Source organism: Hippopotamus amphibius, chromosome 14 (genome assembly GCF_030028045.1).
Source record: "Hippopotamus amphibius kiboko isolate mHipAmp2 chromosome 14, mHipAmp2.hap2, whole genome shotgun sequence".
Classification (NCBI taxonomy): Eukaryota; Metazoa; Chordata; class Mammalia; order Artiodactyla; family Hippopotamidae; genus Hippopotamus; species Hippopotamus amphibius.
Genome location: NC_080199.1, coordinates 47338297 through 47363273, shown reverse-complemented (window position 1 = coordinate 47363273; position 24977 = coordinate 47338297). Strand labels below are relative to the sequence as shown.

Here is a 24977-nt window from a genome sequence, read left to right as displayed (position 1 = left end):
ATGGTCAGCAGGAACCAGGTGGGGAAGAATGTGTGTGTGTGTGGGGGGGTGGTAAGAGGGTTTCTAAATGAGATCATATTTGTGGTTACCAGAGGTAGGGGGGGGTGGGGGTTGGAGACATTGGATGAAGATGGTCAGAAGGTACTAACTTCCAGTCATAAGATAAATAAGTACTAGGGATGTAATGTACAACAGGATAAATATAATCAACACTGCTGTATATTATGTATGAAAGTTTTTAAGAGAGTAAATCCTAAGAGTTCTCATCACAAGAAAATTTTTTTTTAATTTTGTGTCTATATGAGATGATGGATGTTCACTAAATTTATTGTGATAGTCATTTCATGATGCATGTAAGTCAAATCATTATGCTGTACACCTTAAACTTATACAGTGCTGTATGTCAATTATAACTCAATAAAACTGGAAAAAATAAAAATAAGTATTTTAGAGAGAAAAAAGATTCACTTGGAAATGCACAAATCTCCCTTCAAGGGGCTCTGCTCTCAGCAATTATAAACTGAAGGTCCTGACCTGCTCTAGAGGGTCTTGGCTTTCCTAGAGGTTTGCCCAAACACCAAATCTCTCTTCCTTGTGTACAATTTGTATTCTATTTTATTATGTCACCTCATTCCAAAGAATGAATCCTTATGTTTTTGGACTTTGTCAAAAATGAGGCTTTTTATTATCTTAGACTTTGTGTTAAGATGATTCATTTGGCAGTGTTCAAATCTTAAGCCAAAATAGCTCTATTTATTTCAATACACCAGTTTCATGGTTCATGAATTTATGCTTTTATTGCTAATTTTCACTCTAATTTTGCCTTGAAATGAACAGTAATATATGACAAAAATTGCATAGGAATTAAAAGCTCTATAGGTTGAAGGTAGAAATGTATATACGTAGACAAAATAGACAAACAATAAGTTTATAAAATAAGGATGTTTTTAATTTGGAACAAAATGAAACACTTTTGTAAATGAAAGGTAATTCAAATTAACTGGCAGCACTAAGCCAGTTGCTTATGGTAGAAAATCATCTTATCTTGTTATGGCAATTTCAGCACAGAGAATGGGAAAAAAATTTAAACCTACTCCCAGTCTGTTTGTAACATTAAGTTATCTTTAAAAGAGACATTACTTACATTAAAAATTTACTTCAATTACAGCTATTCTGAATAAAAATGCTCATGTAAATCTAATTAATTATGGCTACATATCACTTTGCAATTGATATTTTGCAATTATATATGTTTTTTATGTTTTTCATCAGTTACTGCCTCAACTTTTCCATTAAGTAGATAGATAGATTTGTTTTCCAAAAGAATCTTTGGTTGTGATAAATTGACAAAGAAAAGAAAGTAAAGGATAAAAAAGAAACTCTCTTGCATAGAATAAATATTTCCAAAATGAATTAATTATGGAAATAACTTAAAATACTAGTAATTATTTTAAAATTTAAAAATACCCAAATTTTGACTAATAAAGTTATATTTATAATGTGTTTTAAGAAATATTTGCTGTTTTAATGTTACTCTTGGAAAGAACATTTTAACTCCTGTCTAGCCTTTATTTTCTCCGAGTCTAAACTTTTTCAACTATTTCTTTAACATCATTCTCTCTGTTTTCAACTCTCTTCCTTCCCTGATTTGTCACCAATGGCCCCTTAACTGAAAAGTCTAAAGGATACCTTGTGTTCTTGTACTATGTGGCCTGTCCCAGTATCCAATAATGACAATCTAGTCTTTGTTCCTAAAAGTTTCTCCTCCCTTGACATTTCTTCAATGACCTTTTCCCATTCCTCTCTGAATTTCCATTCCTCTTCAACTTCACTTGTTTCTTTTTATCTATTCATTGTTTAGGTCTGATCTCTCATAAGTTTGACTTTCATTTCTCGCATCATATATTCTCCCTGAGTAATCTTATCTGCCCTCATTGTTTCAGATATAGCTTATAAGCTGAAAATTTTCAAGTTGGTAATATGAGCTCTAGGGCATCTTTTTTGTCCTGATTGTGTGCTAGAACATTTCACTGGAACATTTCACATGGAAATTCCAAATTACCTCATTCTTCACATGCCTGAGAGTAAAACTGCTTCTTTCCCATAAATATGCTTCTTTTTTTTCATTCCTTATTTTTGCCTATAGGACCATCATCCTCTTAGCCCACTCCCCGTTCTTCCCCCATCTTACCATGGTATCATTAACTACCAAGCTTCTGGAGCCAAAATTCAGGTAGTGTCTTTTCTCTCCTTAGCTCATCAGTAAAGACTACCTTGGAAAAAATAATCTAAATATTTCCACTTCTCTCCACATTCACAACTACCACCTGAGAAACTTAAAGTCTAGAGTTTAGAACCAACTGAGACATAAAATGTAGGAGATATTCCAGTGGTGATAAAAATACTTTTATTACTGCTAAAGCAGGTTGGAAATCTTGGCTTAGATACAGAGCAAAAATTAGTATCTCTAAAGGTCCCCCCAGTTTAAGACTTTGGCACAAACAATTTGAATTTAAATCTCTTTCTCACATCTTTCTCCTATCTTCAAAGGACAGAATGGAGAGAGAGAGAGAAAGAGAGAGAGAGATCAAGTATGCACACATAGCTTTTTACAACATTATCTCAACTCATTTCTCTGCAAGGGCAGAAACTAGTGTTTCTTGTTCAGCTTGGCATTTCTAGCATCTTAAAGAATGCCTATGTATATTGATAGCTGATAAATATGCTGAATGAATGAAAAAGTGTATAAAATTTCATGTTACATTCCCTGAATCTAATTGTTTGCTGATTTTGATGGTTTATTACATTCTTTTGGTATCACTATTAAAAATAATTTTCTTTCTATATAACCATAATTTCCTTTTTACATGTATGTCTCCCCAACTGTTGTGAATTGAATATTGTGTCCCCCCAAATTCATATGTTAAAGCCCTAACCCCCCAGTGTGATGGTATGAGGAGGCAGGGCCTTTAAGAGGTAATTAGGTTTAGATGGGGTCATGACGGTGAAGCCCTCATGATGAGGGTAGTGCCCTTATAAAAAGAGACCAGAGAGATTGCTCTCTTGCACTCTTTGTCATGTGAAAACACAGCAAGAAGATGGCCATCTATTAACCTGGAGGAGGGACCTCACCATTCATCTATTCTGTCAGCATCTTGATCTTGGGCTTCTCAACTCCCAGAATTGTGAGAAAGCAATGCTTGTTTAAGCCACCTGTTCTGTGGTACTTTGTTATAATGGCCTGAACAGACTAAGACACTAAATAAACAGAAGCTATGTTAGACTAGGCCCAGTATCAGTCACCTTGCTTTGCTGGTGGCCTGCTCAGCTCTTGGCATTCAATCATTCTTTCACTTACCTCTTCTTCATTCGAAAAGTGTTTATTAAGTGCCCGCTATGTTACAGGCAATAGTTTAGGCTCTGGAATACATAAGTAGCTAAGGAACAATCTCTGCTTTTGGCAAGGCATATAGACTAATAGAGGAGTTACAGTTAAAAAAGTGTAAAAAATCTTCTGCTATGAGAGAAGATTGTGGATGGCATTACAAAGTAGGGAATGTGCTGAATTTGTGTTTGTTGAGTTAAAACAAATGAATAAATAGCATTTTCTAAATATTTTGCTTTCATTATCAGGTTATTTTCATAACAAAAAGGTATCTTACTTTTACATATGAAAATATGGAAATCTTTAGACTTAATAATTCTAACTTCTGTCCAAGTTAGGCACTATAATTCAGATATCTGACTCTTTTATCTTAACTTTTTGCAATGAAGTAAAAAATAATAATTCAATATTTTGTCCTATTATGTGTCTCATGTGTTTGTACCGTCTTCTCCAAGCCCTCATTTTATTTGATAAAAGAATCCATATCTTGCAGAAAAAGTCCTAAAATGACAAGTGATTTGATAGTTTACTCAATTTCAGTCTATAGAATTACTTAAATTCAAAATGATTTTGAACTAGATACTTGTTAGTGTTCTTCCAAATCTGAGATTCCATGACCCCAAGATATATGAAGAAGCTTTTAGACCAGTTTAATAGTATGTAGTAGGAATTGGTGCAGTGATTTTTTTTTCAGTATTATTCTGTTTCTTGGTTCTTACAGTTACTTTGCTCCCTTGATATTGGCCTCTTTCCAGTTGAAATAAAGGCTGCCTGTTCAACAATGATCAAAATGTACATGTAGTGTTTTCCTTTATGGCCTCTCAGCTGTGGAAGCATGTGGACCCCTTGTTGGCAAATGTTGCTGCCAGTGCAGTGTAAATGCTCTTTGAGTCAGGCCAGGTCACTTATTTTGGTTCTCAAGAAGGTCAACAGCATTGATTCTAACTTGGATCTATAGGAGTTTTACTTTTGCTAGTGATTTCACAGGCATTTTTGACCCTGCTTCTGGCTGAGCAAGGATGAGGAACAGGGGTAGAGGCTTGTTTGATGTTGTAGGGAGTGAGACTGAACTCTCTTGGGCATGGCTGCTGCCATGAATAATGGTTCCTGATTATCATAAGCCAGTGGGACACTTCTAAGACTGGTATTCATCACCCAGGCTAGGAGCTGGCACTTGTGTACTCTCTGGTTACAGGCTGAGCAATTTCAGAGTTGTTCCCCATCTCCTGTGGCACAGAGCTACAAAACCCTCCAGATTTGGGATTTTTATTAAATCAACAAAGCTGGAATGAGGGTTAGTTGTGAAACACTGGGACCATCAGTCATCTCAATTTTTTTTACCATGTCTAACCATCATTTTATATTTGCTTCCAGTAGCTGGCCTTATAAATCTTAATTAAAGGATTTCTCAGACACTGAATTTAAGCTGTCACCTATTATAGCTTTGTTGAATTGTCCATATCCATTAAAACCTTATCAAGATGCAGCATCTATTACCTTTGTAGCTCATGTTGCATTTATCTCTACAAGTGGCATTAATTTGGGGAGAGTGGATATACACCAACAGCATAACATTCCCTGATAGGTGGTGGTAAGCACCAATGACTGGCTTTTTTCTCTCCATAGCCTTAGTTTCATCTTATAAAATCCTGGAACTGTGTTTTGCTAGGTACAGGATGTCTAGCATAGGTCAAACAAGACAAACTTTGGTTCTCATTCTGATTCATGAAGGCATTTTTTTCATAGATATTTTGTGATATTTTTCTTAGATCATTCACATTTTAAGAGGCAACCTAAAATAATAACTTTAATTTATTGGCATGATCCAGCTAAGAATTTGCAAGCTTAAGCAAAAAATGCTTATCTAAATTTGTGAACAAAAGGAATGTGTGTTGATTCTAAATTGTGCCTCTGGTATTTTATTTTAGAAGCAGATGTAACTTAAATACAACATGTCTGTCTTGGCTTTATTGCATGGTGTTTTAGGTATTTGCTTTCTATAACTGAATTGACTAGGAAATAAACCTGAGAAGGTGAGAATTTCAGATGAAGATCTAAAAGTATGAATAAGTGAGAGATTTAAAAGTAGAGAGCTGAAAATTATGCAAAATAAACCTTCAGAATACTGCAGCATCAAATATTACCACTGCAGTGACACCAATAAAAAATATTGTCCAGTTCTTTAGTCATGGGGAATAAAATGATCAAATAGGGTACTCAGATGTAAATCAGTGACATGTTCTAGCACCAAACAATTTAGATACTATTAAAGTTTCACAGCTGCTGCTAGGCAGGTCGCAGTGAGGGTTAAAACACTTACTGGTTATGACACTCTGTCTTGATAACCTTATTAATCCTTCAGAGACACTAGAGGAAATAGCTAACAACTGAGAACAAGTTATAACTAATATGGTTGTGTTTCATCCAGTTGCAATCCCTTCTCAATTATTCAAGGAGCTTTTTCAACTAAAATCTTTCAGATCCTCTTGTGTATCACTCATCTGTAAGAGTGTTGGCAGTATTTCTGCTGATTCCAAGGAGGCAGCAGATAAATATCAATTCCTCCTCTCTTTTCCTGTCCAACTATAATCAGAAGCCCTTCCAAGGCAGGGCTTTCTTGTTCACTTGCTTCTTCTACATGCCTACTATGTGGCACAGGGTTCTACATAGAGGGATTTGTAAATGCAGTTGTTGATGCTGGTGAAAATATTTCTGAGGGCACATTTTGTGAGTGAGGAAGTAAGAAGACTTCTTTTACAATCTTTGGAAAGACTATGAACTTAAGGCTTAAATATATGTTACCTAATTAATATGTCTATCTTTTAGTGATGCTTTTATCAGAAAGAAGGCTGCTATAATTCTCTGTAATCATGTTGTTTATGCTTGCAGAAAATACACAAATTGTATTGTTTCTCTTAAATTTCAGAGTAATCGCTACATTTTAATAGCTATTTCACTGTTCTCAAAACATTTTTAAAGAGGCCTTTACATAATGCTAGGAGAGATGTCTATACAGAGTCAGTAAATACATATAATGCATTATACCATCTTTATGTAATAGAGCTACATTAGTTTTATTTAGAGAATAATTACAGTATAAATACTACTGTTACCTCATTCATTTATTCATTCATTCAGTCAACAAGGATTCATTCTAAGCTCTGGGTGTAGCAGTGAATAAAAGTGCCCCTTTCCTTCATAGAATTAATATGCTAGTGGATTGGAAACATATGATAGCCAAAATAAATAATATATATAGAATATAAATTACGGTAATTTCTGGGGAAAATATAAAGCAGGTGAGGGTGATAGGGAGCTTCAGCTAGGGTTTTATATAGGGTAGTCCAAAAAGGCTTTATTGAGAAGATGACATTTGATTTAAGACCTAAAGGAGGTGAGGAATCTCACCATTCAGCTCTCTGGGGGATGAACATCCTGTGCTGTTGAACAGGAAGCGCTGAGAGGTAAGAGCTATTTTACTACTAGCAGAGACAAGCAGCAGAGGCCAGTGTGGCTGGAGCTGAGTGAGAAGGCAGAGAGTAGAGGAAGATAAGGTCAGAGAGGCAAAGAAGGTGGTTGTATAACACCATGTTGTCCATTTCAAGAACTTTTTCTTTTATTCCAAGTGAGGTGGGAAGCCACTGGATGGTTCTGAACATAGGTTATATAGGCTGAAAATTCAGTATATTAAAAAAATTTAGAATAGCTAAATATAGTACCTTATTAAATCAACAGAGTTATTAAGGAAGGGAGGATTGTTTAGAATCAGAATCTTAATTCTTTGGAATTCTTGGGAATGATGCTTTTTATGAACTTCCCCTGGTATTACTATCAGAAATAGATTATATAGAATCTCTTATATTTTATGCAAACTTAGATGTAATAAAATTTTAAAGGACTGCCATATACAGATAATATTGTTATTTTGTTCCTTTATTTTTTAATAGGCATAATATGGATCAAAATATGGAGAGTCCTAAATGGAGTAGAGTAGACTATCTAAAACAGGGGACCCTCACATACTCAAGCATAACTGAAGCCTATCTTCTTCCCCGAGTGCTGGCTTAGACATTAGCACCAGCAGAACTCTTTAGAAAGGATTGCTAATGATTTGATAAGAACAACTGAAAAGTGTAGTCAATCCAGAAGTTTTCCCTTTTGGAGGGAAGAACTTTGCAATCTTAAGAATCTATATTCTTCTATTCACTGTTTGTGACAATGAGTGAATTCCTTAACTTTCTTGAACTACAGTTTTCTCTGCTCTAAAAACGGAAATAATTATTTCATTATGAAGTTAAGATTCAATAAAATATTGTAAATGGAAGCTCCATGCACAGTACTGGCACTGGAAAGCAAACAACAGATTTTTAAAAAAATTTAAAAAAATTTTTGTTTTAAAGTTTCCTTGGGACTTCCCTGGTGGTGCAGTGGTTAGGAATCTGCCTGCCAATGCAGGGGACGTGGGTTCGATCCCTGGTCCAGGAAGATCCCACATGCCACAGAGCAACTAAGCTCGTGTGCCACAACTATTGAGCCTGTACACCTAGAGCCTGTCACCCACAACTACTGAGCCCATGTGCTGCAACTATTGAAGCCCACAGGCTCTAGGGCCTGTGCTCCACGACAAGAGAAGCCACAGAAATGAGAAGCCGGTACACCACAATGAAGAGTAGCCCCTGCTCGCTGCAACTAGAGAAAGCCCAGTTGCAGCAACGAAGACCCAACACAGCCAAAAAAATAAATAAATCAAAATCAAAATTAAAGTTTTATTTTATTGAATTACAGTTAACATACAACATTCCATTAATTTTAAGTATACAATAATGATTCAAATTTGTATACATTACAAAATGGTGACATAATAAGTCTACTTATCATCTGCTACCATAAAACATTATAGCATTTTTTTCTTGTGGTGAGAGAAACTTTCAAATTTGTAATACAATATTATGGACTATAGTGACCATGCTGTATGTTACATCCTCATGACTTATTTATTTTAAAACTGTTAGTTTATACCTCTTGATCCTACCCCCTCCTATCTGACAACCATCAATCTGTTCTCTGTATCTAAAAATTTTATTTTATTTTTGTTCATTTGTTTTATTTTTAAAATTCCATATATGACTATAATCTTACAGTACTTGTCTTTCTCTTTCTGACTTATTTCACTCAGCATAATATCCTCAAGATCCATCCATGCTGTCCCAAATGGCAAGATTTCATTCTTTTTGTTGGCTAGTGATATTCATATATATATGCCACATCCCTTTTATCCATTCATCTGTTGCTGGACACTTAGATTGATTTTGTATCTTGCCTATTTTAAATAATGCTGGTATGAACATTGGTGTGCATGTAACTTTTCAAGTTAGCATTTTTGATTTCTTCAGATACGTACCTAGACGTGGAATTCCTGGGTCATATGGTAGTTCTATTTTTAGTTTTTTAGGAAACTTCATAATGTTTTCCATAGTGACTGTACCAATTTACATTCCCACCAACCGTGAACTAGTCTTCCCTTTTCTCTACATCCTTGCTAACACTGTTATTTGCTGTCTTATTGATGATAGCCATTCTAACATGTGGGAGGTAATATCTCATTGTGCTTTTGATTTACATTTCCTTGATGATTAGTGATGTTAAGTATCTTTTCATGTGCCTGTTGGCCATCTGTATATCTTCTCTGAAAAAATGTGTATTCAGATCTTCTGACCATTTTAAAATCATATTGATTGTTTTTGTTGTTGTCATTGAGTTGTATGAATCCTTTTTATATAGTTTGGATATTAGCCCCTTATCACATATATGATTTGCAAATATCTTCTCTCATTAAATAGGTTGCCTTTATATTTTGTTGATGGATTCTTTCACTGTGTGGAAACTTTTTAGTTTGATGTCCTATTTGTTTATTTTTACCTTTGGTGCCATTGCCTTTGGGGTCAGATTCAAAAAAATATCACTAAGTGTGATGTCAAGGAGTTTCCTGCTTGTTTTCTTTTAGGAGTTTTATGGTTTCTGCCCTTAAATTCAAGTCTTTAATCAATTTTGAGTTTATTTTATATATAGTGTAAGATAGTGGTATAGTTTCAATCTTTTGCTTGTGGCTGTCTGGTTTTTCCAACATCATTTATTGAAGAAACTGTCCTTTCTTCATTGTATATTCTTGTCTCCTTTGTCATAAATTAATTGGCCATATATGTGTTAGGTTTATTTCTGGGATATCTATACTGTTCCATTAATCCATGTGTCTGTTTCTATGCCAACACCATACTATTTTGATTATTATAGCTTTGTAATATAGCTTGAAAACTGGGAGCATGATGCCTCCAGCTTTGCTCTTCTTTCTTAAGATTGCTTTGGCTATTTGTGATCTTTTGTAGTTCCATACATATTTTAGGATTGTTTGTTCCATTTTTGTGAAAAGCATCACTGGAATTTTGATAAGGATTGCATTGAATCTGTAGATTACTTTGCATAATACTGACATTTTTTTCAGTACTAATTCTTCCATCCATGAGTATAAAATATTTTCCCATTCATTTGTGTTTTCCTCAAGCTCTTTCATCAATGGCTTATACAGGTCATTCAACTCCTTGGTTAAATTCATTCCTAGAAAAAAATTTTTTTTGATGCAATTGTAAACGGGATTGTTTTCTTAGTTGTGGTCAGAAAATATGCTTGATATGATTTTCATCTTCTTAAATTTATTGAAACATGTTTGTGGCCTAGCATGCAATCTATCCTGTAGAATGTTCTATGTGCACTTGAAAAAAATGTGTATTCTTCTGTTTTTGGATGGTATGCCCTATATATATATATATCAAGTCCAAGTGATCTAATATGCCATTTAAGACTACTAGTTTCTTACTGATTTTCTGTCTAGATGATCTGCCCATTGATGTAAATGGTGTGTTAAAATCCCCTACTATTATTGTGTTGTGTCAGTTTTCCCCTTTATGTCTGCTATTATTTGCTCCTGTATTGGATGCATATGTGTTAATGAGTGTAATATTCTTTTCTTATATTGATCCTTCTATCATTATAGAATGTCTTTCTTTGTCTTTTGTTACAAACTTTGTTTTAAAGTCTACTTTTTCTGATATGAGTATTGCTACTCAAGGTTTCTTGTCATTCCCATTTACATGAGATATCTTTTTCCATCCTCTCACTTTCAGCCTATGTGTGTCTTTAGCTCTGAAGTGAGTCTCTTGTAAGTGACATATAGATGGGTCTTGTTGTTTTGTAATCCAATCAGCCACCCTATGTCTTTTGATTGGAGCATTTAGTCCATTAACATTTAAAGTGATCATTGAGGGACTTCCTAGGTGGCGCAGTGGGTAAGAATCCACCTGCCAATGCAGGGGACGTGGGTTCGAGCCCTGTCCCAGGAAGATCCCACATGCCGCAGAGCAACTAAGCCCGTGTGCCACAACTACTGAGCCTGCGCTCTAGAGCCCATGAGCCACAACTATTGAGCCCATGTGCCGCAACTACTGAAGCCCATGTGCCTAGAGCCTGTGCTCTGCAACAAGAAAGGCCACTGCAATGAGAAGCCTGTGCACCACAAGGAAGAGTAGCCCCCACTCGCTGCAACTAGAGAAAGCCCGTGTGCAGCAACAAAGACCCAACACAACCAATAAAATAAATTTTAAAAAATAAATAAATTAATAAAAAAATAAAGTGATTATTGATAGGTATGTACTAATTGCCATTTTATTGCTTGTTTTCTGGTTGTTTTTGTAGTTCATCTGTGTTCTTTTCTTCTTTTAGTTTCTTCCCTTGTTATTTAATGATTTGCTTTAGTGTTACGTTTATATTTCTTTCTCTCCATGTTTTTCCCTTCACTGTTTATTGTAGTTATAGTTAATTTTACAAATTTTTTTGTCTTTCAATCTTTGTACTAGCTTATTTAAGTGGTTGATCCACAGCCTTCACTATATATTTGCCTTTACTAGTGGGATTTTTCCTTTCCTATCTATTCTTGTTTCTTGTTGTGGCCCTTTCTTTTTCACTAACAGAAGACACTTTAACATTTCTTATAAGGTCAGTTGAGTATGAATGAACACAGTTTTTGATTGTCAGAGAGGCTCTTGATCTCTACTTTAATTCTTTTTTTTCTTTAAAAACTTTTATTGAGATACAATTGACACACAATAAACTGCATATAAAGTGTACAATTTGAGTTTTTTTCTTATTAGTTATGTATATGTGGCAATCTCAATTCTCCTTTAATTTTTTTTTTACATTTAGGCCTTTGTTTCTTTTTTTCTTTCTTTTTTTTTTTAAGAACTTTTGTTGATTTACAGTTGACATACAATAAACTGAATATATTCAGAGTGTACAATTTGGTATTTTTTTTCTTATTAGTAATGTATATATGGCAATCCCAATTCTCCTTTAATTCTAAATGATAATCTTGTTGGGTAGTTTATGCTAGGTTTCAGGTTTTTCCCTTTCAGTACTTTAAATATATCATGCCACTCCCTTCTGGCCTGCAAAGTTTCTGCTGAAAAATCAGCTGATTGCCTTATTGGGGTTCCCTTTTTATGCTGCCTTTGGAATTCTGTCTTTATCTTTAATTTTTGCTATTTTAATTATGATATGTCTTGATGTTGGTCTGTTTGAGTTCATCTTGTTTGAGACCCTTTATGTTTCCTGTACCTGGATATCTGTTTCCTTCTTGAGGTTCAGGAAGTTTTCAGCCATAATTTCATTGAATACATTTTCAATCTCTTTCTCTCTCTTCTCCTCTGGTACCCCTATAATGTGGACTTGGTACACTTGATGTTGTTGCAGAGGTTCCTTAAACTATTTTACATTTTAAAATTTATCTTATTGATGTTCTGATTGTGTGTTTTCCATCATTCCATTTTCTGGATTGCTTATGCATTCTTCTCTGTCACCTAGTATGCTGTTCACTCCTTCTAGTGTGTTTTTCATTTCAGTTACCATATATTTCAGTTCTGACTGGTTACTTTTTACATTTTATAGTTCCCTGTTAAAATTCTCAGTGTTCACCTATTCTTTTTCCTGATTAAGTTTATATTTTCAATACCAATGCTTTGAACTCTTTATCTGGTCCATTATTTATTTCTATTTTACTAGTTGTTTTTCAGGCTTTTTCTCTTTTATTTGAAATAAATTCTTCTACCTTCTCATTTTGCTTAACTTTTTCTGTCTCTATGGAATTAGGTGAAACAATTACCTATTGCAATCTTGAAAGGGTATTCTTGTGTGGGAATGTCCCTATACAGTCTGTTTGTGTCCAGTGGCTTCAATGAGAGATCTGGATCTGATGTGAGTACAAGTCACATCTTCCCCCATATTGCACTGGCGGCTATCACCTTGGTAGGAATTATAGCTGCAGTTGGAGGAGCTAAAGCCAGACCCAAGTGTGAGCTGAGGCTTCTCCTCTATGGCCAACAGCATTCTATTAGGGATAGGTGTGGGTCCCAAGTTGCTAGAGCAGAAAGCCTAAGGGTTGGATTTGAGCTATCTCCATTTCCTCCAAGTGTGTGCTCTGCCCCACTCCCAGCACTGTCACCCTCATCCTAGAGGGGAGCAGTTCTGGAACAAGAGGGGCCAGAGAGAGCACTCAGCACAGATCAGGTTCCTGGCATCAGTCAGAATCCCAGATCGCTCCTGATCTGTTACCCTCATAGGCACCAGCAGTGGCCACCCTTGCTCTATTCGGATGCTGTTCCAGGCCTGAGCTGGCTCTTTCCTTCACAACTGTGCACTCCCCTCAGCTTCAGCAGCCCTTGCCCTAGTGTGGAGCTTCACTGTGGAGCAAGAGGGGCTGGAGTGAGCATTTGGCTCAGGCTGGGGTGTGTGCCAAGGCAGTTGCAGCAAACCAGCCAGAGACCTGAACAGTTTCAATCTGCTTCCTCTTGCTTGTTCCCAGGAGTAAGGAAGCATATGGACTCTTCATGAGCAGAGTCTAGGTATCTTACAGTTCCTTTGTCAATCGCAGTTCAAATAAGCTACGGGGAGTTGATGTCCTGGTGTTGGACCCCAGGGCTAGGGAACCCATGATTCAAATGATTAACTCCCCAGGGAAGATATAAGAGCCCATGTAATCCTCCTGCTCTTTTGTGTCCCATCCCAGGAGTGCAAGTCCTAACCTTATAGCTTCTCTTCCCTTCCCACTCAGTTCTGTGTAGATCTTTCTTGTAGCCTTGGTTGTGTAAGAGTTTGTCTTATTGCCATTTTGTTCATTGTTTTCTGTTATGTAATTCCTCTCTGTTCCCTTCTTCTTTTGTTTTCCTCCCTTGCGATTTCATAGTTTTCCGTAGTGCTATGCTTAGATTTCTTTCTCATTGTTCTTTTTGTATCTATTATAGGTTTTTGCTTTGTAGTTACCATGAGGTTCACATATACAACTCAAAACAGAGTTAATAGCAAGTTAAGTGTGAACACATTCTAAAACTTTGCATTTTTACTCCCCATTCCCTGTATTTTATGGTTTTGATGTCACATTTTACATCTTTTTATTTTGTGTATCCCTTAACTAATTCTTGTAGTTATAGTTTTTTTTTTTTTTTTTTTTTTTTTTTTTTTTTTTTTACTATTTTTGCCTTTTAACTTTTATAACTAGCTTTATAAGTGATTAATCCACTACTTTTTTTGTATATGTACCTTTCTCAGTAAGGTTTTTACTTTCGTGTTTTTTTTTTTGTTGTTGTTGTTATCAATTAGTTCCATTTCTTTTCAGCTTAAAAAACTTTAACATTTCTTGTAGGGCTGGTTTAATGGTAATGAACTACTTTAGTTTTTGCTTGTTTTGAAAATTCTTTCTCTCCTTCAATTCTGAATGATAAGCCTGCTAGGTAGAGTATTCTTGGTTGGAAATTTTTTCTTTCAGCATTTTGCATATATTATGCCACTCCTTTCTGGCCTGCAAAGTTTCTGTTCAGAAATTTGCTTACAATATTATTGGAGTTCAACTGTATGTAACAAGTTGTTTTTCTTTTACTGCTTTAAAGATTTTCTCTATTTTTTGATATGTTAATTGTAATGTGTCTTGAGTGTCTCTTTAGGTTCATCTTATTTGGAATTCTCTGGGCTTCCTGGACCTGAATGTCTGTTTCTTTTTCTATGTTAGGGAAGTTTTTAGCCATTATTTCTTCAAATAAGTTTTCTGCCCCTTTCTCTTTTCTCCTTCTGGGACCCCTATAATGCAAATGCTATTCCATCTGATGTTGTCCCATAAGCCCCTTAAGCTAGCTTCACTGTTTTAAACTCTTTTTTTCTTTTTGCTGCTCTATTTGGGTGAGCTCCACTGCCCTGTATTCCACATCACTGATTCTTTCTTTGCTTCATGCAATCTGCTGTTGTTCCCCTCCAGTGTATTTTTTCAGTTTTGTTAAGGTATTCTTCAGCTCTGTGACTTATGTTAGATATTTGCTTATATTTATCTCTCTTTGTTGAAGTATTCTCTGTGTTTATTCATTCTTCTTTGGATTTCAATGAGTATCTTTGTGGCCATAACATTAACTCTCTATCAGGTAAATTACCTTCATTTTGTTTAGGTTTTTTTCTGGGATTTTAGCTTGTTCTTTCATTTGGAACATATTCATCTATTTCCCTATTTTATTGATTCTCTGTGTTTGTTTCTATGCATTAGGCAAGATAGCTATCTCTCCCATTCTTAAAGGAGTGGCCTTGTGTAGGAGATGAACCTTATTATTTAGCTTTGTCTAGTTTTTGGTTGCCTCTCAAACAGTTGCCTCTCTCCAACTGTTTCAGACCTATGAGGCCCAGAAATGCAATTTCCCCTTTCCACCACAGCCTGATGCTCAAGGGGCATCTCCTGTGTGGGCTGCACATGCCTACAACCTCTAGAGCAGCCCCACAAGCAGCTTGGTGGGGGGTGAAGTACTTGCCTGTTACCCTTGGCAGGACCCTGGGAGTAGTGCAGGGAGTGGGGCACTCACCTGCCTGCACTAGCAGGTTAGAGTGAAATGTAAAAACGGTGCCCACCAGCAGTAGTTCTAGCAAGATAGCAAGGAGAATGTAAAAATGTCACCTGCCAATACCTCTGTCTCTGGAGACAGTCCTATATAGGCTTCTTCCCCTCTGACAGACATTTTAGCTATTGAGTCTTCTTTACACATGATCTTGGCTCTTTTTAAACTGGTGCTTCTGAACTGGGTTCCAGGGTGAGTAACTCTGTGAAAGAGCCCTTCAAGAGTCAGATCTTTATTCCCTGTAAAGAACAGAGTTCTTTGGATGTAGGCACCATTGGTTTTCAGAGTCAGATGGTTAGGGGGCTCATCTTTCCAGTGTAGGTCTCAAGGGTTGGGATGCCTTATGTGGAGCATAAACCCCTCCCTCCTCAGGAAGATGCTCTATATTTGTGAGATCCTTCCCACTGGTTGGTTGCTGTGTCGGGGGGGCGGGGTTTGGTAAGACTGTATCTCTGCCTATCTCGTCTCAATGTGTCCCTTCTAATCTTTTTTATGGAGTAGCTTTTAGCTAGTTCTCAGGTTCCTTTCAGTGGGAATTGTTCCATATGTAGTTGTAGGTTTGTTGTGTCCATGTGAGGAGGTGAGTTCAGGATCTTCCTGTGCCACCATCTTGAACCACTTCTCTCCTTACAACTTTATTTAATCTTATGATGAGGCATTATTATCTTTTTTTTCTTCCTACTTAAGATAAAATTGACTTAAAACACTGTATAAGTTTAAGATGTACAATGTAATGATTTTATAGATCTATATGTTGCAAAATAATTACAATAAAGTTAGCTAACACATATCAACTCAAGTATTTATGATTTTTTTTTTGTGGTAAGAATTTTTAAAACATACTCTCTAAGTAAATTTCAAATATGAAATGTAGTATTGTGAGCAATTTTTACCATGGTACATGTTATATCCTCAAAACTTATTCACCTTGTAACTGAAAGTTTGTACCCTTTGACCACCTCTACCCATTTCCCTCACCCTCAACCCCATGCCTCTGGCAACCACCAATCTGTTCTCTCTTTCTACTATTTTGGTCTATTTTTTTATTAAATTTTATTGAAATATAGTTAATTTACAATGCTGTGTTAATTTCAGATGTACAGCAAAGTGATTCAGTTACACATATATATATATATATATTCTTTTTTTTAGCATTCTCTTCCACTATAGGTTAATATAAGATATTGAGTAGAGTTCCCTGTGCTATACAGTAGGTCCTTGTTGGTTATCAATTTTATATATATTAGTGTACATATTTTAATCCCAAATTCCTAATTTATCCCTCCCTACCCTTTCACCTTTGGTAACCATGAGTTTGCTTTATATATCTATGAGTCTATTTCTGTTTTGTAAATAAATTCTTTTGTAGATTCTAGATTCCACATATAAGCAATATCAAACGGCATTTGTCCTTGTCTGGCTTACTTCACTTGGTACGACAATGTCTAAGTCCAGCAGTATGGCAAATGGCATTATTTCATTATTTTTTATGACTAAGTAATATTCTATTGCATATATGTGTATCACATCTTTATATATTCCTCTGTCAGTTGGCATTTAGGTTGCTTCCATGTTTTAGCTATTGCAAATAGTGCTGCTATGAACAATGGGGTCCATGTACCTTTTTGAATTATGGTTTCCACCAGATATATACTCAGGAGTGGGATTGTAGGATTATATGGTAGCTCGTTTTAGTTTCCTAAGGAACCTCCATACTGTTCTCCATATTGGCCTCCTCCAGCCCTCTTTGTAGCTTTGATTTTCATTTCTGTAATAATTAGTGATGTTAAGCATCTTTTTATGTGCATCTTGGGCATCTGTAAGCCTTCTTTGGAGAAATGTCTATTTAGCTCTTCTGCTTATTTTTTAATTGGGTTTTTTTTTTTGATATTGAGCTCTGTGAGCTGTTTGTATATTTTGGAGATTGATTGCTTGTTGTTCACATCTTTTGCAAATATTTTTTTCCAATTCTGTAGGTTGTCTTTTTGTTTTGTTTATGATTTCCTTTGCTATGAAAAAGATTTTAGATATAATTATGTCCCATTTATTTACTTTTGTTTTTAATTCTGCTACTGTAGGAGACAGATCTTAAAATAATGTTGCTGTGATTTATGTCAAATAGTGTTCTGTCTATGTTTTCCTCTATAAGAATTTTATAGTATCTGGTTTACATTTAGGTCTTTAATTCATTTTTTAAAATAAGTTTATTTATTTATTTATTTATTTTTATTTATTGGCTGTGTTGGGTCTTCGTTGCTGCACACAGGCTTTCTCTAGTTGCTGAGAGCGGGGGCTACTCTTCATTGTGGTGAGCAGGCTCCTTATTGTAGTGGCTTCTCTTGTTGTGGAGTATGGGCCCTAGGCATATGGGCTTCAATAGTTGTGGCACATGGGCTGAGTAGTTGTGGCTCACGGGCTCTAGAGCATAGGCTCAATAGCTGTGGCTCACGGGCTTAGTTGCTCTGTGGCATCTTTAATCCGTTTTGAGTTAAGCTTTCTGTATAGTTTTAGAGAATGTTCTAATTTCATTCTTTTGCATATTGCTGTCCAATTTTCCCAGCACCACTTATTGAAGAGGCTGTCTTTTTTCCATTGTATATTATTGCCTCCTGTGTCAAAGATAAAGCACCCATATGTGCTTGGGCTTCCCTCTGAGTTCTCTATTCTGGCCCATTGATCTTCCTTTCTATTTTTGTGCCTGTACCATACTGTCTTGATCACTGTGGACTTGTAGTATAGTTTGAAGTGAGGAAGCCTAATTCCACCAACTCCGTCTTTCCTCCTCAAGATTGCTTTGGCTATTCGGGGTCTTTTGCATTTCCATACAAATCGTAAGATTTCTTGTTCTAGTTCTGTGAAAAATGCCATTGGTAATTTGATAGGGATTGCATTGAATCTATAAATTGTTTTGGGTAGTATAGTCATTTTCACAATGTTGATTCCTCCAATCGAAGAACATGATATGTCCCTCCATCTGTTTGTATTTTCTTTGACCTCTTTCATCAGTGTCTTATAGTTTTCTTCATACAGCTCTTTTGCCTCCTTAGGCAGGTTTATTCCTAGGTATTTTATTCTTTTTGTTGCAGTAGTAGTTGGGAGAGTTTCTGTAATTTCTCTTTCTGCTTTTCTGTTGTTACTGTGTAGTAATGCAAGAGATTTCTGTGCATTAATTTTGTATCCTGCTGCTTTACTAAATTAATTGATTAGTGCTAGCAGTTTTCTGGTAGAATCTTTAGGGTTTTCTATGTATAATATCATGTCATCTGCAAGGAGTGACAATTTTACTTCTTCTTTCCCAATCTGGATTTCTTTTATTTCATTTTCTTCTCTGATTTCTGTGGCTAAAACTTCCAAAACCATGTTGAATAATAGTGGTGAGAGTGGGCACCCTTGTCTTGCTCCTGTACTTAGAGGGAATGCTTTCAGTTTTTCACCATTTAGAACGATGTTGGCTGTTGGTTTTTCATATATGGCTTTTATTATGTTGAGGTAATTTCCTTCTATGCACATTTTCTGGAGAGCTTTTATCATAAATGGATGTTGAGCTTTGTCAAAAGCTTTCCCTGCATCTATTGAGGTTGTCATATGGATTTTATCCTTCAGTTTGTTGATATGATGTATCACATTGATTTATTTGCATATACTGAAGAATCCTTGCATCCCAGGAAGAAACCCCACTTGATCATGGTGTATGCTTTTTTTAAAGTGCTGTTGGATTCTGTTAGCTAGTATTTTGTTGAGGATTTTTGCATCTATATTCATCAGTGATATTGGTCTGTACTTTTCTTTTTTTGTGACATCTTTGCCTGGTTTTGGTATCAGGGTGATGGTAGCCTCATAGAATGAGTTTGGGAGTGTTCCTCCTTCTGCTATATTTTGGAAGAGTTTGAGAAAGATAGGTGTTAGCTCTTCTCGAAATGTTTGATAGAATTCACCTGTGAATCCATCTGGCCCTGGGTTTTTGTTTGTTGGGAGATTTCTAATCACAGCCTCAATTTCCATACATGTGATTGGTCTGTTCATAGTTTCTATTTCTTCCTGGTTCAGTCTTGGAAGATTGTATTTTTCTAAGAATGTATCCATTTCTTCCAGGTTGTCCAATTTATTGGCATATAGTTGCTTGTAGTAGTCTCTCATGATCTTTTGTATTTCTGTGGTGTCCATTGTTACTTCTCCTTTTTCATTTCTAATTCTGTTGATTTGCATGTTCTCCCTTTTTTTCTTGATGAGTCTGGCTAATGGTTTATCAATTTTGTTTATCTTCTCGAAGAACCAGCTTTTAGTTTCACTAATTTTTGCTATTGCTTCCTTCTTTTCTTTTTCTTTTATTTCTGCTCTGATCTTTATGATTTATTTCCTTCTGCTCACTTTGGGGTTTCTTTGTTCTTCTTTCTCTGATTGTTTGAGGTGTAAGTTTAGGTTGTTTATTCGATATTTTTGTTTCTTAAGGTAGGACTGTATTGCTATAAACTTCCCTCTTAGAACTGCTTTTGCTGCATCCCATAGGTTTTGGGTTGTTGTGTTTTCATTGTCATTTGTTTCTAAATATGTTTTGATTTCCTCTTTGATTTCTTGGTCGTTTAATAGTGTATTGTTTAGCCTCTATGTGTTTGTATTTTTTGCAGTGTTTTTCCTGTATTTGATATCTACTGTCCTGGCATTGTGGTCTGAGAAGATGCTTGATATGATTTCAATTTTCTTGAATTTACTGAGGCTTGATTTGTGACCCAAAATGTGATCTATCCTGGAAAATGTTCCTTGTGCACTTGAGAAGAAAGAGTATTCTGTCATTTTTGGATGGAATGTCCTGTAAATATCATTTAAGTCGAGATGGTCTAATGTGTCATTTAATGCTTGTGTGTTCTTATTTATTTTGTGTTTGGATGATCTGTCCATTGATGCAAGTGGGGTGTTCAAGTGTCCCACTATTATTGTGTTACTGTCGATGTCCCCTTTTATAGCTGTTAGCATTTGTCTTATGTATTGAGGTGCTCCTCTATTGGGTGCATAGATATTTACCATTGTGATATGTTCTTCTTGGTTGAATCCCTTGATCGTTATGTAGTGACCTTCCTTGTCTCTTGCAATCATCTTTACTTTAAAGTCTAATATGTCTGATATGTGTATCCTACTCCAGCTTTCTTTTGACTTCCATTTGCATGGAATATTTTTCCATCCCTTTACTTTCAGCCTATATATGTCCATTGGTCTGAAGTGGGTTTCTTGTAGGCAGCATATAGAAGGGTCTTACTTTTGTATCCACTCAGCCAGTCTGTGTCTTTTGGTTGGAGCATTTCATCCATTTACATTTAAGATGATTATTGACATGTTTGTTCCTATTACCATTTTCTTAATTGTTTTGTGTTTGTTTTTGTAGGTCTTTTCCTTCTCTTGTGTTTCCTACTTAGGAAAGGACCTTAATCACTTGTGGTAAGGCTGGTTTGGTGGTGCTGAATTCTCTTAACTTTTGCTTGTCTGGAAAGCTTTTGATTTCTCCATCAAATCTGAATGAGAGACTTGCTGGGTAGAGTATTCTTGGCTGTAGATTTTTCTCTCTCAGGACTTTCAGTATATCCTGTCATTCCCTTCTGACCTGCAGAGATTCTGCAGAAAGATCAGCTGTTATCCTTATGGTTTCCGCTTATATGTTATTTGTCGCTTTTCTCTTGCTGCTTTTAATATTTTTTCTTTGTGTTTAATTGTCATTAGTTTGATTAACATGTGCCTTGGTGTATTTCTCCTTGGGTTTATTCTGTATGGGAGTCTCTGTGCTTCTTGGACTTGGTTAATTATTTCCTTTCCCATGTTGGAGAAGTTTTCCACTATAACCTTTTCAAATATTTTCTCAGACCCTTTCTTTTTTTCTTCTTCTTCTGGGATGCCTATGATTCAAATGTTGGTGCACTTAATGTTATCCCTGGGGTCTCTGAGACTGTCCTCTATTCTTTTTATTCTTTTTTCTCTTTCCTGCTCTGTGGCAGTTATTTCCCCCATTCCATCTTCCAACTCACTTATTCGTTCTTCTGCCTCAGTTATTCTGCTGTTTATACCATCTAGAGTATTTTTAATTTCAGTTATTTTGTTGTGCATTTCTGTTTGTTTGTTCTTTAGTTCTTCTAGGTCTTTATTAACTGTTTCTTGTATTTTCTGTATTTTGCTATCTAGATTTTGTATCATTTTTACTATCATTACTCTGAATTCTTTTTTAGGCAATTTTCCTATTTCCTCTTCATTTATTTGGTCTTGTAGTTTTTTTTCCTGCTCCTTTGCCTGCATGGTGTTTCTTTGTTTTCTCATTGTAGTCCAAACTTCAGGGTTGCTTGTCCTGGCAATAGAGGGGTTTAAAGAAGACTGTCCAAGCCCCACACCAATGGCAGAATGTTGAGTGAAACAAATACTAAGTCTAGGAAACACATACATGTATAAGACACACAATTACTGTATTCAATAGAACATAAGGCACTAGAAAAACCTGACAGAAGAACCCCAGTATGCTATCAGACACTCAAAGAAGAAACCAGCAGAAATTCAAAACCAAAACAGAATAAAACAGAAACAAAAGCAAAAACAAACAAACAAACAAATAACACCACACACACACAAACACAAATCCAGGGAGTTATTGAAAGCTAGGATCAAATACAAAAGATAGCTAGAGTATCGCAAGACAGACTGGAGATTCTCAGAATGAAATTAGATAATTATACTAAGAACTAAGACAAAGATAAAAACCTAATAATAAATACCAAGGCAGTGTGTCATCTGGAAAATAAAGCAAGGAAACTGAGCAGATCGATAGTTTTGCTTATAAGTATGTTAAAATAAAATAAACTAAAAAAAGATAGAAGACAGGGCAACAGAAGAGAGTAGTGTGACTGGAAATATGAAAGTAAAAGGAAAGAAATAGAAATGCATAAACGATAGAGATGAAAAGAGGGTAGGAGAGATATATAGTCCACACTACAAAAAACTCAGCTAGAAATAGAAGTATGTAGAAAGGCTAAAAATGAATAAAAAATAGAATAAAAAATATGTTATAAAACTTGTAGATCCCTTAGGACTAAGATTATAATTAATAAAGAAAAGAACAAAAGCAAGAAAAACTAGAACTGACCGCAGAATGGACCAGTTCCATAGAATTAATACTAATATTTCCATTTCCTTGGAGTCTCAGCTGTAAGTGTCCTTCTACCTGCCTTGGGTTTTTTGTATTATTCTGTGACCAGCAGAGCTTCCTTTATTGTTAGTCTGTAAGTGCTGGTGTGTGGGGAGGGAGAGGGTACAAGAGTGGCTCCTTCCCCTGGGAGTGAGTGAGCAGTGGTGCACTGTCTGGGTCATGGAGTTTCAGTTGGGCTTGGAGGTGCCTGTTGCAGAGGGACGCCAGTGTCTCAGGTGTAAACAGAATGTCTTAGAGTTGGGCCTTTCTCCAGGCTTTTTTGTTTTGGCTGCCATTGCTCTAAGCCAGCCCTACCCAAGGGCCTGAGGGCCTTTGTTATCCCTGAGTGCCTTAGCTTGGCCCACAGGGGTCCTTCCTCTGCCCATTGCAGGCATCAAAAGAGAGAGAGAGAGGCTATGCCCATGGCTCCTTACCCCACCCATAAGCCAGGAGCATCCAGCTGCCATCATGGCCCCCCAGCAATCAGGGGCAGGCACTCCTTGCTGCAGACCTCTTCCCTCCTGTCCTCTCGGTCCATCTCCCTACTGGCAACAATGTTTCTCACCCTGAACCAGTTCTCTCATTCCCATGCTTCCGCTCCCAGATCCCCTGTTCAGCTGTGAATCGACATCTCAGTCCAGTAATGCTGAGCCATGGTGTGGACCCTCTGTGTGTTTCTCACTCCCTCCCATCTGCCACAGCTCCGCAGCTTCACCCTCTTTGAGCCATCATAGATGCCTCCCTACCGGTTATGTTGGGATCCTTGCAGTCCTTTCTGGTGTCCAAGGTCATCTGCTGGTGTTCAGTTTGTTCTCTGTGGGAATTATTGTGTCTTTTGGTGCATTCCCAATGCATCTGTGGAGAGGGATGCATGCCATGCCCCTCTACTTTGCTACCATCTTTTTAACTCCCCATATTTTCATTATCCTTCCATACATTAATGTCCATTTAGGTTGTTTCCATGTTTTAGCTATTTTAAATAATACTGCAGTGAATATATGGGGTACAGATACCTCTCCTTGACAGTGATTTTGTTTCCTTTGGAATTATATCCAGAAGTGGAATTGCTGGGTCATATTGCGGTTCTGTTTTTAACTTTTTGAGTACTCTCCATACTGTTTTTTTCTGTTGGTTATACCAATTTACATTTCCACCAACAGTATTCAAATGTTCCCTTTTTTCCCACATTCTCATTAGCACTTGTTATTGCCTGTCTTTTTGATAATAGGCATTCTAACAGGTGTGAGGTGATATCTCATTATGGCTTTGATTTGCATTTCCCTGATGAGTAGTGATGTTGCACATCTCTTCATGTATCTGTTGGCTATTGGACTTTTTAATATCTTCTTTGGAAAAATGTCTCTTGAGGTCATTTGCTCATTTTTTATTTGGATTATTATTTTTGCCATGGAATTACATGAGTTTTTTATGCATTTTGTGTATTAACTCCTTATGAGATATTTGATTTGCAAATATTTTTTCCATTTCAATCATCCTGATCATGTTGATTCTTTGCTTTTCATATCCTTTTTGAGAACCATGGCATTTATGTCTGGAAAGAACTATAATGGTTTTCTATTCCAACAATCTGTCTGAAGCTTAGCTGCCAACTAAATCGAAATTATAGTTTTGTCAGTTTTGAACAACACCAGAGGTTGAGAACTTAACTACTTTTATGAGGTTGTCTGTTTCACTTTTGGAAAACTGAGACAGTCTACTTTAGCATTAACTTTGTATTTGTTAGGTCAAATTCTATCTCTTGGGGACAGTGTGAAAATAAAGTGTAATATCTTAGACACAACAGCTTTTCAAATTTTGAAGGCATCTAAGATGTTGGCAGAATTTTCTTTTCTGGCAAGTATCTTCTCCTTCAGCTAATCTTTGTACAATCTGGCTTTGATTCTCTTCACCTTCTTGGCGATTCTCTTTTGAATGTACTCCAGTTTATCTCTCTTCTTGAAGTGTGTAGCTTCAATGTGGCTTGATATAGAGGCATAATAGACTGGAATTATTATTTCCCTTGATCTGGACAAAATATTTTATTATTGCAGCCAAGAATTGCATTAACTCCTTTGGCACCCACTACTCAGTGTTGATTTATATCCAGCTCCTTGTCAATTAATCCTACTGGGACACTATAATTTACACTCTTGCTACATTATGCCTTTGAGAGCCATATATTTAGTTGATGTTTGGAATAAAGAGAGTGATTTTATATTTTTTCTAATAAAATTTCATTTTACAAGCACATTGTTCCATTTTTTTTTTGGGGGGGGGGTCTTTCTGAATCCTGATTCCTTCATCTGTCAGGAATTAATAGCTTTACAACTGAGCTCAAACAACTAGTAATGTTCTTTTAAGGACTATTCTTTCAAACATTGCCTTTTGAAAATATAAAGAAAGTTTAAGTGATGGCTCACCACAGAGGTTAAAAGAGCAGATCTGGGTAGCAGCCAGACCTGAT

At 36.1% G+C, this 24977-nt stretch overlaps 1 protein-coding gene across 1 annotated transcript in view; it reads left to right on the top strand.

The window, feature by feature from the left end:
- LOC130835573 (thiamin pyrophosphokinase 1-like) overlaps positions 1 to 24977 on the top strand; it is a 65004-nt gene that overhangs the window by 30787 nt on the left and 9240 nt on the right. Inside the window, exon 2 of the mRNA XM_057707200.1 lies at positions 12581 to 12782. Coding sequence (XP_057563183.1) covers positions 12581 to 12782 — 202 coding nt within the window. The remainder of the gene's footprint in view (positions 1 to 12580; positions 12783 to 24977) is intronic.